At 55.6% G+C, this 17,268-nt stretch overlaps 5 protein-coding genes across 5 annotated transcripts; 2 read left to right on the forward strand and 3 right to left on the reverse strand.

Moving 5' to 3' along the window:
• Positions 1 to 5,072: 5,072 nt before the first annotated feature.
• EsH8_VIII_000027 (glycoside hydrolase family 27 protein) lies at positions 5,073 to 6,806 on the reverse strand (the record flags this gene model as incomplete). Its single annotated transcript, XM_083269069.1, has 4 exons — positions 5,073 to 6,005; positions 6,075 to 6,286; positions 6,360 to 6,636; positions 6,708 to 6,806. 4 exons carry the CDS (start codon positions 6,804 to 6,806, stop codon positions 5,073 to 5,075), a joined length of 1,521 nt encoding a protein of 506 aa, XP_083128837.1.
• A 637-nt stretch (positions 6,807 to 7,443) lies between these two features.
• EsH8_VIII_000028 (fungal specific transcription factor domain-containing protein) lies at positions 7,444 to 9,476 on the reverse strand (the record flags this gene model as incomplete). Its single annotated transcript, XM_083269070.1, has 4 exons — positions 7,444 to 8,390; positions 8,456 to 8,721; positions 8,796 to 9,203; positions 9,439 to 9,476. The coding sequence occupies 4 exons, from the start codon at positions 9,474 to 9,476 to the stop codon at positions 7,444 to 7,446; spliced, it is 1,659 nt and encodes a 552-aa protein (XP_083128838.1).
• Positions 9,477 to 9,956: 480 nt separating this feature from the next.
• EsH8_VIII_000029 (uncharacterized protein) lies at positions 9,957 to 11,834 on the forward strand (the record flags this gene model as incomplete). Its single annotated transcript, XM_083269071.1, has 5 exons — positions 9,957 to 10,139; positions 10,191 to 10,557; positions 10,614 to 10,632; positions 10,697 to 10,785; positions 10,843 to 11,834. The coding sequence occupies 5 exons, from the start codon at positions 9,957 to 9,959 to the stop codon at positions 11,832 to 11,834; spliced, it is 1,650 nt and encodes a 549-aa protein (XP_083128839.1).
• Positions 11,835 to 12,566: 732 nt separating this feature from the next.
• EsH8_VIII_000030 (peptidase S8/S53 domain-containing protein) lies at positions 12,567 to 14,348 on the forward strand (the record flags this gene model as incomplete). Its single annotated transcript, XM_083269072.1, has 1 exon — positions 12,567 to 14,348. One exon carries the CDS (start codon positions 12,567 to 12,569, stop codon positions 14,346 to 14,348), a length of 1,782 nt encoding a protein of 593 aa, XP_083128840.1.
• A 202-nt stretch (positions 14,349 to 14,550) lies between these two features.
• EsH8_VIII_000031 (uncharacterized protein) lies at positions 14,551 to 15,525 on the reverse strand (the record flags this gene model as incomplete). The annotated part of the gene is made up of 3 exons (XM_083269073.1): positions 14,551 to 14,788; positions 14,845 to 15,213; positions 15,275 to 15,525. The coding sequence occupies 3 exons, from the start codon at positions 15,523 to 15,525 to the stop codon at positions 14,551 to 14,553; spliced, it is 858 nt and encodes a 285-aa protein (XP_083128841.1).
• Between the last annotated feature and the right edge of the window lie 1,743 nt (positions 15,526 to 17,268).

A 17,268-nucleotide genomic window follows, 5' to 3' on the forward strand; every position in this document is an offset into this window, starting at 1 on the left:
AGCGGGCCTTCAGCACCCTGGCAGTTAATGTTGTTTGCTGCCACTGTGCAATGAGTTATGCTTCATTGCATTTGCAGCGATTCGAACCCGAAGCTCGCACTCTTCACATCCGGAAAGCCCAAGTACCTGTCCGTTGTCGTCTCCTATCCGCTCCCGGGAACTCCTCACTAATACAGCGTTTATTATCTCTAGAAGACTTCATAACGGGCTATGATAGTATCCAATAAAGAGAGGGGAGGCAGAACAAGCCGAGTAAGACCCAAAAAGCGCATCTCGATGAAGGCACAGTATTCCAAATTATCAGGATTCCCAGTGCCAACCAGTGTCAATGACTTCATGCGACTCGGCAAGAGCGTTATACTGCGTATGCCCTTAGTGGCCAGTACGACGTTGGCACGCATATTCAGCCAGTCTCCTCCTTATCCACGACCCAGAGCTCCGGTTTTTGGCCCGTGGATCGAAGGACAGCAGGCTCAATTGGCCTGTTCCAACTCTTCGCGCCCGGCTGCTGGATCTTGAAGGATCCGGCTCGGAGGTCGTGCCACCGCCCGTCAGATGAGGCGGACACTGCAGCACCAGTCTCGAGAAAGCCAAGAAACAAGCGGCAATTGTTGTCAGCGACGCGAAATCCCAGATGTGAGGAGCTTGGGGCACCAGGCGTCTGTCTGCACGTTGCCGTCCGTTTGGGACCGTTGTTCTGGCTGGGCGTGCGACAACATTTCGGGTTCGACAGGAGGATGAAGATGCTTGTCCGCCATGCTGATCACCCAAAATTCTCCACAGTACGAGTGCTGCGTTATGTCCAGCTTCGTGTCGAAGCTGCCTGTTGGGTGTTCAAAGCGCTGGACAGCAAGTTTGAAGCCTTGCGACGTGTCTGCGCCATCGCCTTCAGCCGCACAGCTCAGTCGTTCATCATCTCCACGAAAGCGCTTCCACCGTTGGTGATTGTAAAATTCCAGTGAAGTTCTAGCGGGTGCCAGGGCTGTAACACGGCCGTGTGGCATACGAGTGACTTTCATTGCACAACTTGAGTATGAGAAAGCTCTGCAAGCAGCCGTCACCATGCCTCATCTCGGTTCTTTCCACGATCCTGCAGCAAGGCGTGTGCTACTGATCAGAAATAAGTAAATTGTACAGAAGCGGCACTCAGAGGATGTCTAGTGAGTCGCGTTGGGTGCGTGCCTCAGCCTCAGCCAAGGCTGGCCGGTCACACCGTCAATGTTTCTTTTACACGGGATAACCATGCCCAGCATGCTGGACTCGACCCCTTCGTACCATGCCAATCTGCCAAGAAAAACCTTCCAAATAGTTTTGGAAGGTGGGGAGTTGTTGGAATAAGAAAAGAGGGCGTTTCGTGGCGCTGGACGGTGTTGGCCTAGATGTCTTGCAAAAAGCCAATCCAGGCATGGAGAGGGCCGGGATTTGGGAGATATTACGAAACGTTGAAACTATTCCGTGGCCGCGTTATGGCCAAGGACGACCGACCTCTTCTCGAGCCGACAACTGTGTCGGCTCCCGGACGTCATACTTCGGGCCACTTGTTGAGCCTTCGGTATTAACAAGTGAATTGTGTACACGGGCGGTGACCCGGATAGCCGCAGCGCTATCCCGGAATAGCTTGTGGGTGGCACTGGACGCAGTGGGCCACGGTGCAACTCATTGCGATATCTTGGACGACATAGGACGAACCTGTTGTGGTCCCAGATCTTTCAGAATCCTGGTCGCTTCACTCCTCGTGTGTATGGGGCCTACGAACCCAATGGCTTGGCTTGGCCACGAAGCTGTTGCTGTCGGTCGCAATCTCGACTGGTGTTTTCCCATCCCAATTATTGGCCGTTTCCTTCGGTCGCTCTATCATTGGGCCCTGGTCAATAACAACTTGTCAAACTCACCGGTTTTCGTTTAATTTGCAACCACGTGGGAAGAGTAATGATCGCTCGGGCTAGCCCCTCGACGTAGTTTTTTTTGCGTTTCCGTTTCATTCGGTAGGCTTCAGTGTATGCCCTTGAATTTGCATCAAACTGGACTCGGGAGCCTCCTACATGGTTTGTTTTTCGCACACGCATTCCTGCAGCAGGTTCGGATGAACGACGACGCCCCTGCCCTGAGGGTACTGCGGTACTGTTCGTAGACGTGGCCAGCGATGAGGGATCGACTGCAAGCATAGGCTTGCCTTGCTGCTCCCATCCGATCGGCCTGGAGCCGCGAGCGCCAGGATTACGGGGAGAAAATCTCCCGCTGACCGTTGCACTTGAGGTGGGTGAACCACTCACAAGCCCGGGCGCAAGAAAATGGTTTCCACCGCGGCCACTCTCTAATGGCATATGCATGCTCCCGTCTATCAACAAGGATGGTAGAGAGAGAGCGGTGGGAATCTGCATCATCTTGAGCACGAATACTCGCCGGATGCAGAGAGCGCTTCAGCATGCGGTCATTCCTTGGTGCGCTTCCCTCCCGCTCGATCTCTGTCCCCTGCCGACCTGGCTTTCGGCCGTCTCCAGCTGCCCACTTCCAGTCCGGATGGCGAGAGAATCTGGTTGGCTCAATGGGCCCCAAATGATCCCCAACACCGCTTTGGAATAATCCCGCCAGAGCTGCTGGCGAGGCGTAATATGCAGATAGGCGTCAACCAACCAAGTGCTTCCCCTCGGCAGTGAGCTTGAGGCGACTCAAATGAGGCGCAAACCAAGCTAGGTAACTCCGTTTACCAGGGGTGGGGGAGCCGATGACACCAAACGCACAGCGGGATCTACGCGCTACTGCTTCCTACTTTGACGCGTCTTACGAACAGAGGCCGGGTAACCTTGCAAAGCCAATGCAGGACTCCGATGTTGTTGTTTTTGCTCTTTCCTTCTGCTGCTGCATGCGCTTGATGGGGACTCTGCACAGCGCACCCAGATGGGCGATATTCTCCAGAAAGATACGAGTCTGACGACATTGGTGCATGGCATACCACTTAATCCCAAACCGCACGACCTTTGCAACTCAACATCAACGCCCCCCTCTCACACTACTAGACATTGGGGAAGGGGGGTACCACCGTCCTCTGTAGCGCAATCGTTCCTTGGCGGGTCGAAGAACAAGCATGGGTTACCGTGGCTCTCCCTGGGCGCTCTGCCACCAATCTCTCGGCCAGACATGCCACCAACACCATGCAGGTCTCTCGATCAGGGTCAGTCTCGCTCGAAAGAATCCTCTATTGGCCCAGCCTCTTCTCGCTGTTCAAGCCCCGAGGGAGTGAGGCGTCTGCTGTGTAGTGGCAGCAGCGGTCTGACCCTGGTTTCTTCTCTCCTTCTCTCTCTTACGGATCCACCCGTCAGGTTGTCCCAGGGGGGGATCTTAGACAATCTCTAGGTGTGTGTTTTGTGAAGCTCAGGGGAGGGGGGGTGTATACGGCGAGTGTCTAGCTGCAACGCCTTCGGACCTTCTCCTTCGGCGCCTCTTGCCTTGCTTGGCTTGCCATCAGGTTAATCGCTTCCAACTTGGAAGCCATGGGAAGAAGCAATCTTTGGAGGCGAGGTTCAATATGCCACAAGAGGAAACTAACTTGCGACGGGGACGTAACCGGCACGGGACTTTCGCGGCGGGCCTTTAATCAAGTTTGGCGACCTCCGTGTCGGCCACAACGCGCCTCCCAACGAGGCGCTCTCGCGGCGTCAGGATTGCTTCGCACGTAGCTCATGGCAAAAGATACGTACGGGAATTTTGAACCCATAATCCTGGCCGCGGGGAGGGGGCGCGCCCTGAGCAGCACCAACCCCAGGGCTCCTCTTTGCCCCGTTTCATGACCATTGTGTTCTTGCCCTTGCGACGGCGTCGATCTGACTTCGCCGCCCCGCCTGCCGCGATCTCTGGTTGATCGTCTTTGGTCCACATCCGGCGGCCGAGAGACGCCCTCAGCTGCATGAAGGCGAGCGCTCATCTCGGCCTCCTCCCAGGCCCAGACAGCAGGGCTATCCGGTCCCGGAGTACGAGGTCCAACGGATGCCATGCATTCATTGGGAGAGAAGGGGAAAGGGGAGCTATTGGGACCGAGGCACGACATGCTCTGAATAGGCGAGTCCGGATGCTCGGGCTGGTCAGGAGCTCGGCTCCCGTCCCACGATGAACCTAGCCGCCGAACATGGTCAAGGATGAGGAGAGACAAATCCCACGGGGATCTGAGCAGAGTTTCGTGTCTCTCTTTGTGTCTGCCGTTCTACCACATGCCGCCTGTACTCTCCTCGAACACAGGATCGGGCCGCGAGGAGGTTGCAGGCGAAGTTTTGGCATCGTGATCTGGGTCAGCCGGGAGGGTTTGAGCCAGGCTTTTTGGGGGGGCGACGGGTGTCGTATCCTCTCCCGCGGTCTTGGTCTCTGACGGGAAGAGCTCCTCAGAGGCTTCCGGCTTGGGCTGTACCTGTGGGTAGGACATGCCGTGGTCTTTGTTGATTCGATTCGCGGCAGCGCAGCCGTGGTGTCTGGGTTGACGCAACGTGCGCCGACCCAAACGCGGCACCAATGTCTCCTGGCCAGGTCATTTTGAAAGTCATTGGGGGTTTAACGTCAGACCCTTTGTTCTCGACGCTAGTTGAACGATAACTCTAGAAATACCAGTAAGAGATATCTTTTGTTGTTAATAAGATGCCAATAATGCAATGTAGTTGAAGCAGTTGTTCTATTGTAATCCATCTCTCACAATATTGTCTAGTGATACTCGAGCTCGTGTACTTTTCATACTTGTAAATTTAACCTCAAATGTTGTCCACAATAGCATGCATGGTTACAGGAAATATACGTATGATGTTCTATCACAATATTATTTAGAACCTTAATGCATTGTATGTCCTTCCATGTTGACTAGAACCGGCACTTGCAAAAGCATCATTGCCGCAAAAGTCGCCGAGCAAATCGACACACGTCCCGGCTTTCATCCCACTCAGTCATAAGCCGTAATAAACAAATACATCGAGTTTTCGCGATATTCTATACCTTGCCATTTTGCCCCCCGTGCCCGATAGTTCTCAGTTATTCCAAGCCTGCCGAACCATCATTCTATATCAGTCATTGAAACAGTGATGCTTCATGCCCGATCACAACTCGTCCTTGACTGCCCTCTGCGTCCGGTCGTGGCTCTTAGCTTTGAACCCATCCCCGGGCTGCGCGATTCTCCTCAACCGGAACACCTTGGCCGCGTGGCTAGGCACCGTAGCCTTCAGAATACCCTTCGCCTCCACCTCTCCAATCTTCTTACCGAACAGCCTGGGGTCCTCATTCTCCAAGCCAACAGCATACGGAATCTCCGTAGAGTTGTACCAGTCGGCGCCCTTCAGGATCTTCGCTCTCACATCGTCATTCTTGGCTTCGAGCAGCGCCTCCGCCACCTCCGTCGGCATCCTATCGGCCCAAAGATCGTGAACAGCCCACTTGGACTTCACCTGCGGCGCCGAGCCACCCGGGCCGTCCGACACGAAGATCTCCGCCAGAGAGGACTCCATCTCGATCTCGGCGCCGGCAGCGTTGAGAAGGATGACGACCTGGTCCCCGTTCTCCAGACGACCGCTCCAGACCTGGGCCTCGGCGACGCCAAACTCGTCGGCGACCAAGTCACCGCCCACGTCCCTCCTCACCCTCAACGCGCTCCTCCCGTGCGGGTCCTGGCTGATGGCGATGATGGCGGGGTTGTTCACGATGCTCAGCGCCTCGGCGGGCATATCCCGCAGGTCGTTGCCCAGCATCAGCGGCGACTTCAACGCGGCCCAGAGGGCGAAGTGCGCCTTGTACTCCTCGTCCGTCATGCCGCCCTGGCCGACCTCGAGCATGTCCAGGTCGTTCCAGCCGCCGGGGATGCTCCGGTCCGCGAAGGTGGCGACGCGGTTGATGATGAAGAGGACGGAGCAGTGGGTTCCCGGGGCGATGCAAAAGGGGTCCGCGGCCGTGTTGCAGCTGCAGAGGTCGTCGGGGCGGGTGAAGGAGTCGTAGATGTCGCCCGACATGCGCCAGGCGTTGGAGATGGACATTCCCCACTTTGTCAAATTGTCAGTTATCGATGACCACACAAGCAAAGGCTAAGATGGAATGAGATTCCAGCGTACCGTGTGAACGTAGTCCTCGCCCCAGTTGCACAGACTCAGGGCGATGGGTCGGCCAGTCGCGTTGAGGGCATCGGACATGACCTTGAATCGGTTGAAGGAGATCTGGGGCGTTCCCATGCGGCCCATGTGGTAGCAGTTGTCGTACTTGAGGAAATCGACACCCCAAGACGCGAAGCTCTGCGCGTCATCCTTTTCGTGGTCAAGGGAACCGGCTTCGGGAGGCGTCAGTATCATAATCCCTACTCTATTCGCACGGGTCCTTGGGGGGAACTGAAGGCCACTCACCGAATCTTGCGCACGTCATCTCGCCGGCGCTGGAGTACATGCCGTACCGGAGTCCCAGATCGTGCAAGCGATCCGAAACGTGGTTCAGGCCGTTGGGGAACTTTTCGAGGTTCGGCTGGAGCTTGCCCTGCGCATCGCGGCCGTTCACGTCTTGCCAGCAGTCGTCCAGCACGACGTGGTTGTAGCCAAGGTCGCGCAGACCCAGGCTCACGACGCGTTCCGACGTGCTCAGGAGGAGATGCTCCGATACGTCGCACGCGAAGGCATTCCAATTGTTCTGGTTCTCGTCAGTCTGGTGTGCTCACGACTCAAGACTCAAGGTCCGTGGGATAGCTCAATGCGACTTACCCAGCCCATGGGGGGTGTATCGGCCAGTCCATTGCTGAGAGCCGCTACCCGTCCTGCGGATGCGATTGCAGCCACGAGGCCCAACGATCTGTAGACCATTTTGGAAGTTGTTCAATTTGAGCTGCGACAATGATTTCTGCCCTCGTTCTCTCGGTAGTTGTCGAAGTATGTTCAGACTTGATGGCGCTCGCTCTTATACCGACCAGAACGCCAGGAAAAGTGGCATCACGGATCCGTTCTGCCCCGCCATCGTGACTTCCAACATCATGCTTCCTCTTCTCAGACTTACATGCCGCCCACCGGCGCCAAGAGAGGGGCAGAGGGGTATTAGACCAGACGGTGAGGTCGTGCCAAACGGGGATGGACAGGGGGCGGAGAACTCGTCGAGTTTCCCGCCTCTTTCTCCGCACGCCAACCCCCGAGTCATGCATCGGGTCCGCAGTCGACCGGCATGAGCAGTGCGGCGAGAATCACCAACTACGGGAGAGGAAAGTCGCTGCATCGGCCGTGCCAAGAACACCCCGCCAGGTGCGAGACAGCCGTTGGTTCGCCGGTGTAATTCTCGGAGCAAGGACCTGACTTGGCCCCCATGTCACGAATATGAGCCGCGTCGCAGCGAGCATGTGAGAGGAGGGAGGGAAACAAAATAATTCCTATACTGGAACTGTCTCCATACGCTGGGCCGGGCCAAGAGTCCATAATAGGTTCCCCAGCTTTCACCACACAACCCACCCCCTCACCTAAGCCCCTCCATCGTCCAAAGCGACTCCATCTCATCCCCGCGCCGGCCTATTCCGGCCTCCTTCTCCTCCATGGGCTCCGCAAACTCCACCAAAAACCTGAGCATCCAGCGGTCCATAACGAAGCTCGTGTCAATACTCGTGCGCGCCGTCTCGTGGAAGACCCTCAGGCGGCCGATGGACCGGTCAACCGCCGGCCAGTAACACCGCAATTGTAGAAGCAACTCAAAGTTCCGCTCGAGACGCCTCCGAGCCACGCCGATGTCCGCCTCGTCGCCGCTGAACAAGAGCGTGTGGATCTGCACTGTCGAGGCAATCACCAACACGTGCGCCGCCATCGTGTACCGGACGTCGGCCCCGGCGGCCGTCTGGGCTCGGTACACCATGTCACACAGCCGGGCTGCGTGCTCTTTGCACCGCTTCGCATACAAGTCCCGGCGCGCCACGGACGCCGATGCCGTGGGGTTGATGGCCGTCGTGGCCGCCGCGCCGTACAGAAACTGGTAGTACAAAAGCTGCCCAAAGTGATAATAGCCCAGGTACACGGCCGCAAACGTCCGGCCGAGACCCCGGGACGCGAACCAGGCAAAGTTCTCGGGCGTGTCCCGCATGTTATCGGGCAGTGCGGCGAGCCAGTCCTCCATGCGCGCGCTCAGTGTCTCGACGCCCTGCTCCAGAGAGTCCCAGTCCGGGTTCTCGGCCACGCACCGCTGGTTGAAGTCGTTGACCTCGAGCAGGATCCTGTTCAGCCTCACCATCTGCGACAGGTGCTGCGAGCTCTGGCTGGACAACGTCGCATTGGCGACCCCCTGACCACTGCGGCTCAGCGAGAGGAAAGGCAGATCGTCCATCGGCAGGGGGATGTCGGATCTCGCCGGCAGCAACTTGGGCAGCTTCACTGCGGTGGATGACCAGACGTCGATCATGCAGAGTGACCACCAGACTGGGGACCTGTCAGTTTGGGTTTCGTGCCTTGCAGATAAACTTGGCGAACGACGGGGGCCATACCCCGTATGTTGACCTCCCGTTCCAGGAGACTGGTTACCGGCCGGTTTGGCAGGTCAAGCAGCTGCGCCATGCGGCATGCGACGCCGTAGTAGATGTTCTCGGCCTCTCCATCTCCATTGGCGGTAGAGGCTGCTCCTATTAGCACACACAGTTGTATCGTTGTCAATGAGACGTCGCGGAGGTTTAGTGACTCCTCGGCAGCTTGTAAGTATCCTTGCCCTCTGTCTCGGGGATCAATGTCTGCGAAAACCGGATCTGTCGAGAATCTGGAAGTATGTCAGAGACCGGTGATCTCTTCCTCAGCACGCCCGTGTTGGCTTGGCAATGGGGTGGGACGCACCTTGCAGACAGGGCGCAGATGCCGTAAAGGATCCCCTGAGGCACTCGGTCGCCGAGCGCATCCTCGATAAAGCTCGGCCGGTGGAAGAGGGAGTGGAACTGGTCATGGATGTAGTCAAAGTATAGTCTCACCAGATCCAGCCGGACCGGCAGGCTGGGCAGCGTGGCATGCGGAGTGGTCTCACATCGGGTACACCAGCCACTGGCGCGAGATCCAAGCGATGCACTTTCGCGTGCCTGGTTTCGCTGCGGCTGCCGTTCCTGCTCTCTCTGGCGCTGTTTACGTTGATTCTCTCTCTGTTCGTAGTAGCCTCCTTCGGGGGGTCTCTGGTCGCACACAATTCCCCTTTCGCTGCAATAGTTGCAGTCGACCAGGCCCTCACGGGTCTGGCATTTGCGCCGGCGGGCCCTGTGGGATCGTGTCAGGTCACGACCGACTCATAACGTCATTGAAAACCACAAGGGGACGAGGATGTACCGGCAGGCAGCACAAGCCGATGGTTTCCGCATGCCGCGGGACTGTTCTCGGACTGAAGGCCGCGGTGATTGTATGGATTCTGGATGAAAGTTGGGATAGATGGGGCATATGCAAGCAGCAGAGAGCTGCAAGAAGCAAACACCCCCGGCATTGTATTTCACCTCACCACGCGGTGCCCGGCCGAGTTGTCTTGACCAGGGTCATCGCCTACCCACCATCTACGACCGATCGGGAAAAAGCGGCGGGGAACAGGCGGAAAACGCCCTCAACCCCAGTCCTGGACCACTGTCCCTGTCACCCACAGTGGTTCGAGCGAATCACCGCATCTCGTTGCTCCCCCAAAAGTCTCGACCGACCATCGCCCCCAGCCGCGGAGAATTCCCCATGGGACCCTCGCAGCATAGACCTCATGAGCGGCATACGTCCTCAAAACGTGCGATGCCAATGTTGCCTCGATCATGGGTTCTCCGCACAGCCTCGGCAAGATCAGGAGATTGGATTGGTCTCTGCTTGCTCCCCGAGGGCGGCCATGCCAATGCATTGGTAGTCGCAAGGTGGGATGAACCCCCGCCCTCCCTTGCTATAAATGCAACGCTGTGTCCCACTGCCATTCAGGAAATATGGGAATAACCTCGTTCGCAGCTGGTTGATCGTTTTTGGCAAAATCTCTCTCGCATCTCCATCATGGCTCAGGACAAGGCTGTGGGCGCCGAAGCGGTGCCAACCGTGAGTCACCATCATGACAACCAAGGCGAGGCCATCACGGCCATGCAGATCGAGCGGCAGATGAGCGTACGAGACTCGCTTCGTTTCTGGCCAAAGGCTATCATGTTCTCTTTTGTCATCTCACTCGCCATCATTATGGAGGTAAGTCGGACAGATCTTTGTAGTTCCAAGCCGTTACTAATATCAGTCCAGGGCTATGATACCAACTTGATGAGCAACTTTTACGCCTTCCCGGCGTTCAAGAACCGCTACGGAGATCAGGTTGACTCCAAGGGAGTTGCCGTGGTCTCGTCCCGATGGCAGACCATCATCAACAACGGTGTGCAGGTGGGATCCATCATCGGCCTCATCATCAACGGCTTCATTACCGAGCGGATTGGCTACAAGAAGACAATGGTGGTCTCCATGGTTGCCATGATTGGAGCTGTCTTCATCCCGTTCTTCTCTAATGGTCTCCCCATGTTCTTGGCTGGTGCCCTGATTCAGGGCATCCCGTGGGGTATCTTCCAGACCCTTGCGGTTACCTATGCGGCTGATATCTGCCCCATGTCTCTGAGAGGTGAGTTTCCGTCCCAGAAACCTTTCCCAAACCCGAGGTACTAATAAGGTTCGTAGGTTACATGACATCCTGGGTGTAAGTTCGCCATAGCATGGATCAAGAGTTTCGAATGTCACGAGAAAAATGCTAACGGTCACAGAAACATGTGCTGGGTCATCGGAGGGTTGATCAGCAGTGGCATGCTCCGTGGTCTTCTTAAAATTGACAACCAGTGGGGATACCGTATCCGTGAGTAATATCGTGACCATCATGGCCGACAAATTAGTTGACATTAATTGAACCTAGCCTTCGCAATTCAATGGGTCTGGCCTATACCTATCATCATCGGCACGCTGTTCGCCCCCGAGAGTCCCTGGTGGCTAGTGCGCCAGAACCGCCTCGAAGAGGCCAAGGAAGCCGTGCGCCGTTTGACTTCCCCCCAGAGTGGCGTCCATTTTGATCTCGACGCTCATATCGAGATGATGCGACTTACCAACCAGTTCGAGATCGAAGTCAGCTCCGGCTCCCATTACTGGGACTGCTTCCGCGGCACTGACCTCCGACGCACCGAGATCGCGTGTATGGTCTGGCTGACCCAGTCATTCTGCGGAGTCCCCTTCATGGGTTACGGTGTGCAATTCATGATCAACGCAGGTCTGAACGACGAAAACGGGTTCACCATGGGTCTGGTGCAGAACTGCATTGGCCTCATCGGCTGCATCATCGCTTGGTACATCATGACCCACATCGGTCGTCGGACGCTGTACTTGGCTGGTCTGGGTGCCATGGTTGTGATTCTGATTATTATCGGCGGTATTGGTATTCCTCAGGGTGGTGATGGAGCGTCTGGTAGGTCGTGGGCTGTGGGAGCCCTCATCATCGTTATGCTCTTCCTGTTCCAGCTGAGTGTTGGCCCCGCCTGCTACACCCTCGTCGCGGAGATGCCATCCACCCGACTTCGCGTGAAGACGGTAGCCCTCGCCCGCGCATTTTACAACTCGGGAGGTTTCATTGTCAACGCACTTCAGCCTAAGATCGTCGGAGTCAACGACTGGAACTGGGGAGCTAGAGGTGGCTTCTTCTGGGCCGGTATCGCCATGTTGTTCCTTCTCTGGACCTTCTTCCGGCTGCCAGAACCCTTTGGTCTCACATACTCCGAGATCGATCTGCTATTTGAGCACCGCGTCGGTGCTCGACACTTCTCGCAAGAGGCTGCCGACTCTCTGCGACCGCAACTGGAGGAGGTTGCCAATCGTCAAGAAAAGGTGACTGCCGTTGTTAGCCACCAGGAGGCTTAATCGTTGGGGACATTGCATGAGAAGCCCCCCCACCACTCTGTGTCGGCAGATACTCATTTTGGTTGACGGAACAAGTCAGAGTCTAAATGAAAACGAGAAAAAAAATTAGTCGAACCAGCGAAGATAATCTTAATGATATGAATATCACACTAAAGTCAGTTCATGCTGTGACCGCTGCAATTCACTGAAAGAATGGCATCGTTTTCTTATCCACAACTGTCTGAAGTATTTGCTTTGGGGTGGAAGGGGGGGGACGTTGGCTCTTTTGGACTGAAGGAGCCAAGTCTCCGGTGCTGCCAAGAACGTTTGGTACCGGTGTATAGCCACAATCTGATGTGAGGTGAGGATACGCATGACTATGCCCCGTTCGTTGCTGGTAGTTTCATTCCGTCTACCGGCTGAATAGGGGAGCATATGTGTGCAATGCACGATGACATCTCGCTTCCAGAAACAAAAACTAGTTGTGTTATATGAGAAGCTTGTCGCTTTCGTGTCCTCTAGCCCGGATTCCGGTGGGAAAATTGATGTGTCTGCTGATACGATGGGTAGGCAGGACGACTATACATCTAGCATATCAGCTTTCGCTCAAACTCATTCTTTTCCATAGTAGATATCCCAGCCAACTCAGGTGAAATTCTTTTCTCATAGGCACTTTAGGAGCCACATGTTTCTGTCTCCGTTAATATATTCCTACTCTATTGCTTCTTTCAACGATTTATCCCCATAGGCGCCATGCAACTCAACTGTTTTACACTCTGGTTGTTTTTAGGCCTAGCGACCCTCTCGGTCCGAGCTGCTAGTGTCATCGTTGAGAAAGTAGAGACTCTCCCAGACGGTTGGATACTTCACAGGTTACCCAACGGCACAGAACAAATCTCCCTTTCAATCGCCCTCAAGCACCCGGAAATACAAGCTTTGAAGGCCCGCCTCGATACAATCAGCAATCCTCACCATCTCAACTATGGCAAACATATGTCCAAAGGAGAAGTACACGCTCATCGTGGACCAACTCAAAGATCTGTGGATTCTGCTCTTTCGTGGCTTGCGGCTCATGGAATTGTCGATACCGTTGTGGCTCACGATTGGATCATCTTCAATGCTACTGTCGCCGAAGCCCAGGCCCTCCTAGCTGCAGAATTGGCCTATTACAGTTTCGATGGGGCGGCACCAGTACTCAGGGCTCAGTCCTACGCTATCCCTGATGAGATGATGTCTGCCATCGACTTCGTTCATCCCGTCGCCAATTTCATGCCGCCTCACCGCTCGCGACTGCAGCCAGCTCCGATTTCCAAAAGGACTAGGCCAAGATGTGGCCAGCCGGAGCAACCCTGCAACAGCGGCACCGACCCATCCTGCATCAGGGCTTTGTACAACCTCAACCATACTGCACCAACAGGGAACTCGCCCGTGAGGTTTGGCATCGCTGGGTTTCTGGAACAATACATCAACTACCAGGACACATCGACATTCCTAGAGGAGCATGCATCGAACATACAAGATACAGACTACAACTTCACCGTAGAGCTGATCAATGGAGGCCGGAACCCCCAGATTCTCAGCAGCGCCGGCATGGAAGCTTCACTTGATGTCCAATACGCCATGGCCCTGGGCTACCCGACCAATGTGGTGTACTATTCCACCGGTGGCCGTGGCGTCAAGCTTGATATAAATGGGGAGCCAGTCCACATGTCTCTATCCGACAACGAGCCCTATATCGAGTTCTTGGAGCACCTCCTCAGCCAGCCCGACGGAAACCTGCCCCACGTCCTATCCATCTCGTACGCAGACGACGAAATGAGCGTGCCCAAACCCTACGCGATCCGCACTTGCAACCTCTTTGCCGCGCTGACTGCCCGCGGCGTCTCGATCCTCGCAGCCTCAGGAGACGGCGGCGCTCGCGGTACGGGCCAGAGACTATGTTACAGCAACGACGGCAAGGCGGCACCGATGACGATCCCCACCTTTCCGGCATCTTGCCCGTACGTGACCGCCGTCGGCGCAACGGCAAACTCCGGGCCCCCGGTCGCCGGAGCTAGCTTCAGCACCGGCGGTTTCAGTAATTACTTCCCGCAACCGGAATGGCAAGTCGATGCGGTCGCGGAGTACGCGGCGGCACTCAACGGCACTCTCGACGGCCTTTACAACGCCTCCGGTCGCGCTTTCCCCGACATCAGCGCAATTGGCTCCGGTTTCGCCATTCAGTGGGCGGGAGTTTCAAGCAGTGTGCTGGGGACCAGCGCCAGCTGTCCGGTCGTGGCTGCCATGGTTGCGCTGGTCAACGACGTGCGTCTGGGGGCGGGAAAGCCGCCGACTGGATGGCTGAATCCGCTTCTGTATTCGGAGAAGATGCGCGCGGTGCTTCAGGATGTTGTGGATGGGCAGAGTTACTCGTGTAGTTGGAACGGGGACGCGCCGGGCGGATGGCCTGCGAAGCCGGGCTTCGACACCATCACGGGACTGGGGGTGCCAAGCGATTTTGAGAAGTTTTTGCAGGTGTTCATGGACACTGCTTGAGGGGAGGGGGGGGGGGCGAAAATTTCTATTCTTATAGTCGAGTTGTCCACACAAGACCGGCTGACACTCATGATTTGAAAATGATTTATAATTGTCAGAATTAACTATGTCTCCCATGCCAATTTTGGCAAAGGGTAGAGGCCTTCGCCCCGCGAGGGTCTCAATCTATCATAGTACTACATTATGGTTGTACACGTCTCAGTTACGGAGACAAGCTGACGCAGCCGTTGGCGCTGTCCTCCTGGAAGATACCGCTGTAAATCACACCCTCACTGATGCCAGCTGGCTGAAATCCGTTCTTTGTGATGTCTCCCTGGCCCCCGACTGGCTTCTTCAACAGCCCGAAATGGTACTGGCCCTGGCCGCTGACGTCGTTGGGCTGGGCGTCACCCTGGGGCTTAAGGGCGTTCTTGTCGGTGGAGTAGAAGACCTGTGTGGTACTGCCATGTGTATTAGTGCCTTGCTAGTTAAGCCAGGCGCCATTGTGGAAACTTACTTGGCGTTGAAATCCAGTGTAACGGCGAAGTTGTGGACGACGCCTTCGGTGAAGGGAGTGCTGAAGAGAACCGGGGGCGCAGGCTTGGTGTTGACGTTCCCGAAGAGTTGGAGGGTGTCCGGGTCGGCAGTGGCGTTGCCGCCAAGGATGGTGCCGGTCTTGAGAACCACCTGGTTCGTGCTGAAGTCATTGCTTTCAAGGAAGGCCATTTGGTACTCGTGGGAAAGGTTGAGGGGCTTTTGGGCGTCCTTCTGGATACTGAAATGAAGTGTCTTGACGCCAACAGTGGAGTCGTCTGTGCCCGAGTTACTGGAGGGGAGAAGCTCGGCGCGGCGAAAGCCGGTCTGATTATTGAAGATGGACTTGTCACTAGAGAGAGTGTGTGTAAGTTGAACGAGCTGGGCAAGGAAAGGGCGGGACCCACACTCACCTGACCGTGACCTCGACAGGCACGTTTCCCTTGCCATCAAAGGGCGATCCGGCTTGCTTGGGCAACTGGAGGACTTTGCTGAGACTCAGGCCAGCGCCGAAGACGTTTTGAGGATTGAAAAAGTTGTTCTTTGCATCGAAAGCCTTCAGAGCGGTCCCGGACGGGATTCGGCCGTCGAACTGAAGGGTGCACTGTTGCGCCAGTGCCGCAGGGGCGAGCAATAGGAGAGCGAATGACACGGAGTGCTGCATGATGAAGTTGGACCTGCCTGGGTGTACGAAATGAATGAAATTCAGTAGGAATTATGAAAGAAAGACGCTAATACACAGAATCCAGCAAACAGTGATGATGTGGGACTTGCATATCGAGAGGGAAAGAGAAAAGGACCGTAATGGACCCTTATGTAGTCCGTCCTCTTGACGGCTCGGTAGACCACATATTCCCGCGCGCAGCGGGATCATGAGATGCATCGGCCAACATCGATTCATGCGCTCTTGGTAACAGCCTGGGGTGGATTCGTCTAACCTTCAGGTTCAAATTCGGAACCAAACTGTCGAGTACGGTAGCATCAGAGCCGGCGAAAAACGAGCAGGGCGACAAAAGACGGAGCTGGCAGCTGAGGAAGGTTTCCCTCAGGCTGGGGTGTTCGTGGGCCGGGGTACCAGCCTTAAGGTTGACATGGGATGCAACTGGCCAACCGGCGGCGGTAGATATGTCCGTCGCGGCTGTCACAAGGGTGTGGGGGCGATGGAGATCAAACGACATCGTCTCAGGGACGACACTGTGGCCTCGGCCGTAAGTCCCGCGAGGCACAAATAGGTAGGTCAGATGGACCAGGCCGACAGAAGGGACAGAGAGACAGTATCGACAAGCTGGGATGGACGGTGGGCGAATCCTTGCGTCATTGTCGCTGTTCTGTCAAGAATGCGTCCCAAGTTGCTGTCGGCATCGTCTCATCTGTTTTGGCGCTACTTCCACCTTGACAGATTTGCGCACCGGCGATGAGTTCTCGCCGCTGACTCGCATCTCGGTCGTTCAAGAGTCAGCTTCTAGAAGAAGACAGACTCGGAGCATTGCGGTGCCAAGCCATCGGATCTGTTACGATGAGCAATCCGGGGGGGGGTTCGAAGTGAAACCTTTTGACAGCCGGTGGTTACGGGCGACAATGGCCGTTTTATGTGGGTTGGCCGGAGAAGTAAGTTGCTTTGGTTCATCGGCGAGCTGAGATGCCAACCACTTGACGGCATCTGCTTCACGACGCCTCCAGCGCGAGTGAGCCTGTTGGTTACATCAATAATTATTCCTCAGGTCAGGGAATATATTAGAAGTTGTACAAACGCCCGTCAAACCCAAGAGATAGTCAGATCATCATTTCTCGAAGTGGTTATGTAACTATCTTCTTCCTAGTTGTGTAGTAAGCTGAGGTAAACTATATTTTCGGGCGGGCATCGTTGGAGAGCCACGGATGCCAAATCCGTTGGCTCTTCGTTTAGAGATGGGGCGCCAGACTCGACTCATCTCCCGCCTTGGACAACCAACGAGATGAGATGTTATGAGGGATTCAAGACAACGAGAGCACCTGCCATCGCTCAACATGTTTTTGAAGAGGTCATGAGTGAAGATTATGTAATATCTGTGGAGCGAGTAGCCAAAAGGCAGAGTGAATGACCACGGTGATGGGCACAAACAAGATGAGCAGGAAACGCGTTGAAGAAAGAATCGCGTTTGACCAAGGGGTCTAGCTGGAAATGTTCCGAGAGGCACAAAGTCACTAATTTAAGTCAGTAGTGCACCCGCACACCCGCACACTAGGAACAGGGTGGTACGTTTCTCTGACACTGTGTTTCCTAGGGCGCTTTCCTTGAATTCGAACATGCAAGTGGGATAAAAGCGGTGAGTGCAAGGGTCACGAAGGGTGTCGAGGGTGTCGAGGAGGTAGTGTAGCCATGTGCAAATACACACCGGTTCAAACGGTGCGACACGGCGCCCCCTGT

The sequence above is a fragment of the Colletotrichum jinshuiense genome, chromosome 8, assembly GCF_051148585.1.
Source record: "Colletotrichum jinshuiense chromosome 8, complete sequence".
NCBI lineage: Eukaryota > Fungi > Ascomycota > Sordariomycetes > Glomerellales > Glomerellaceae > Colletotrichum > Colletotrichum jinshuiense.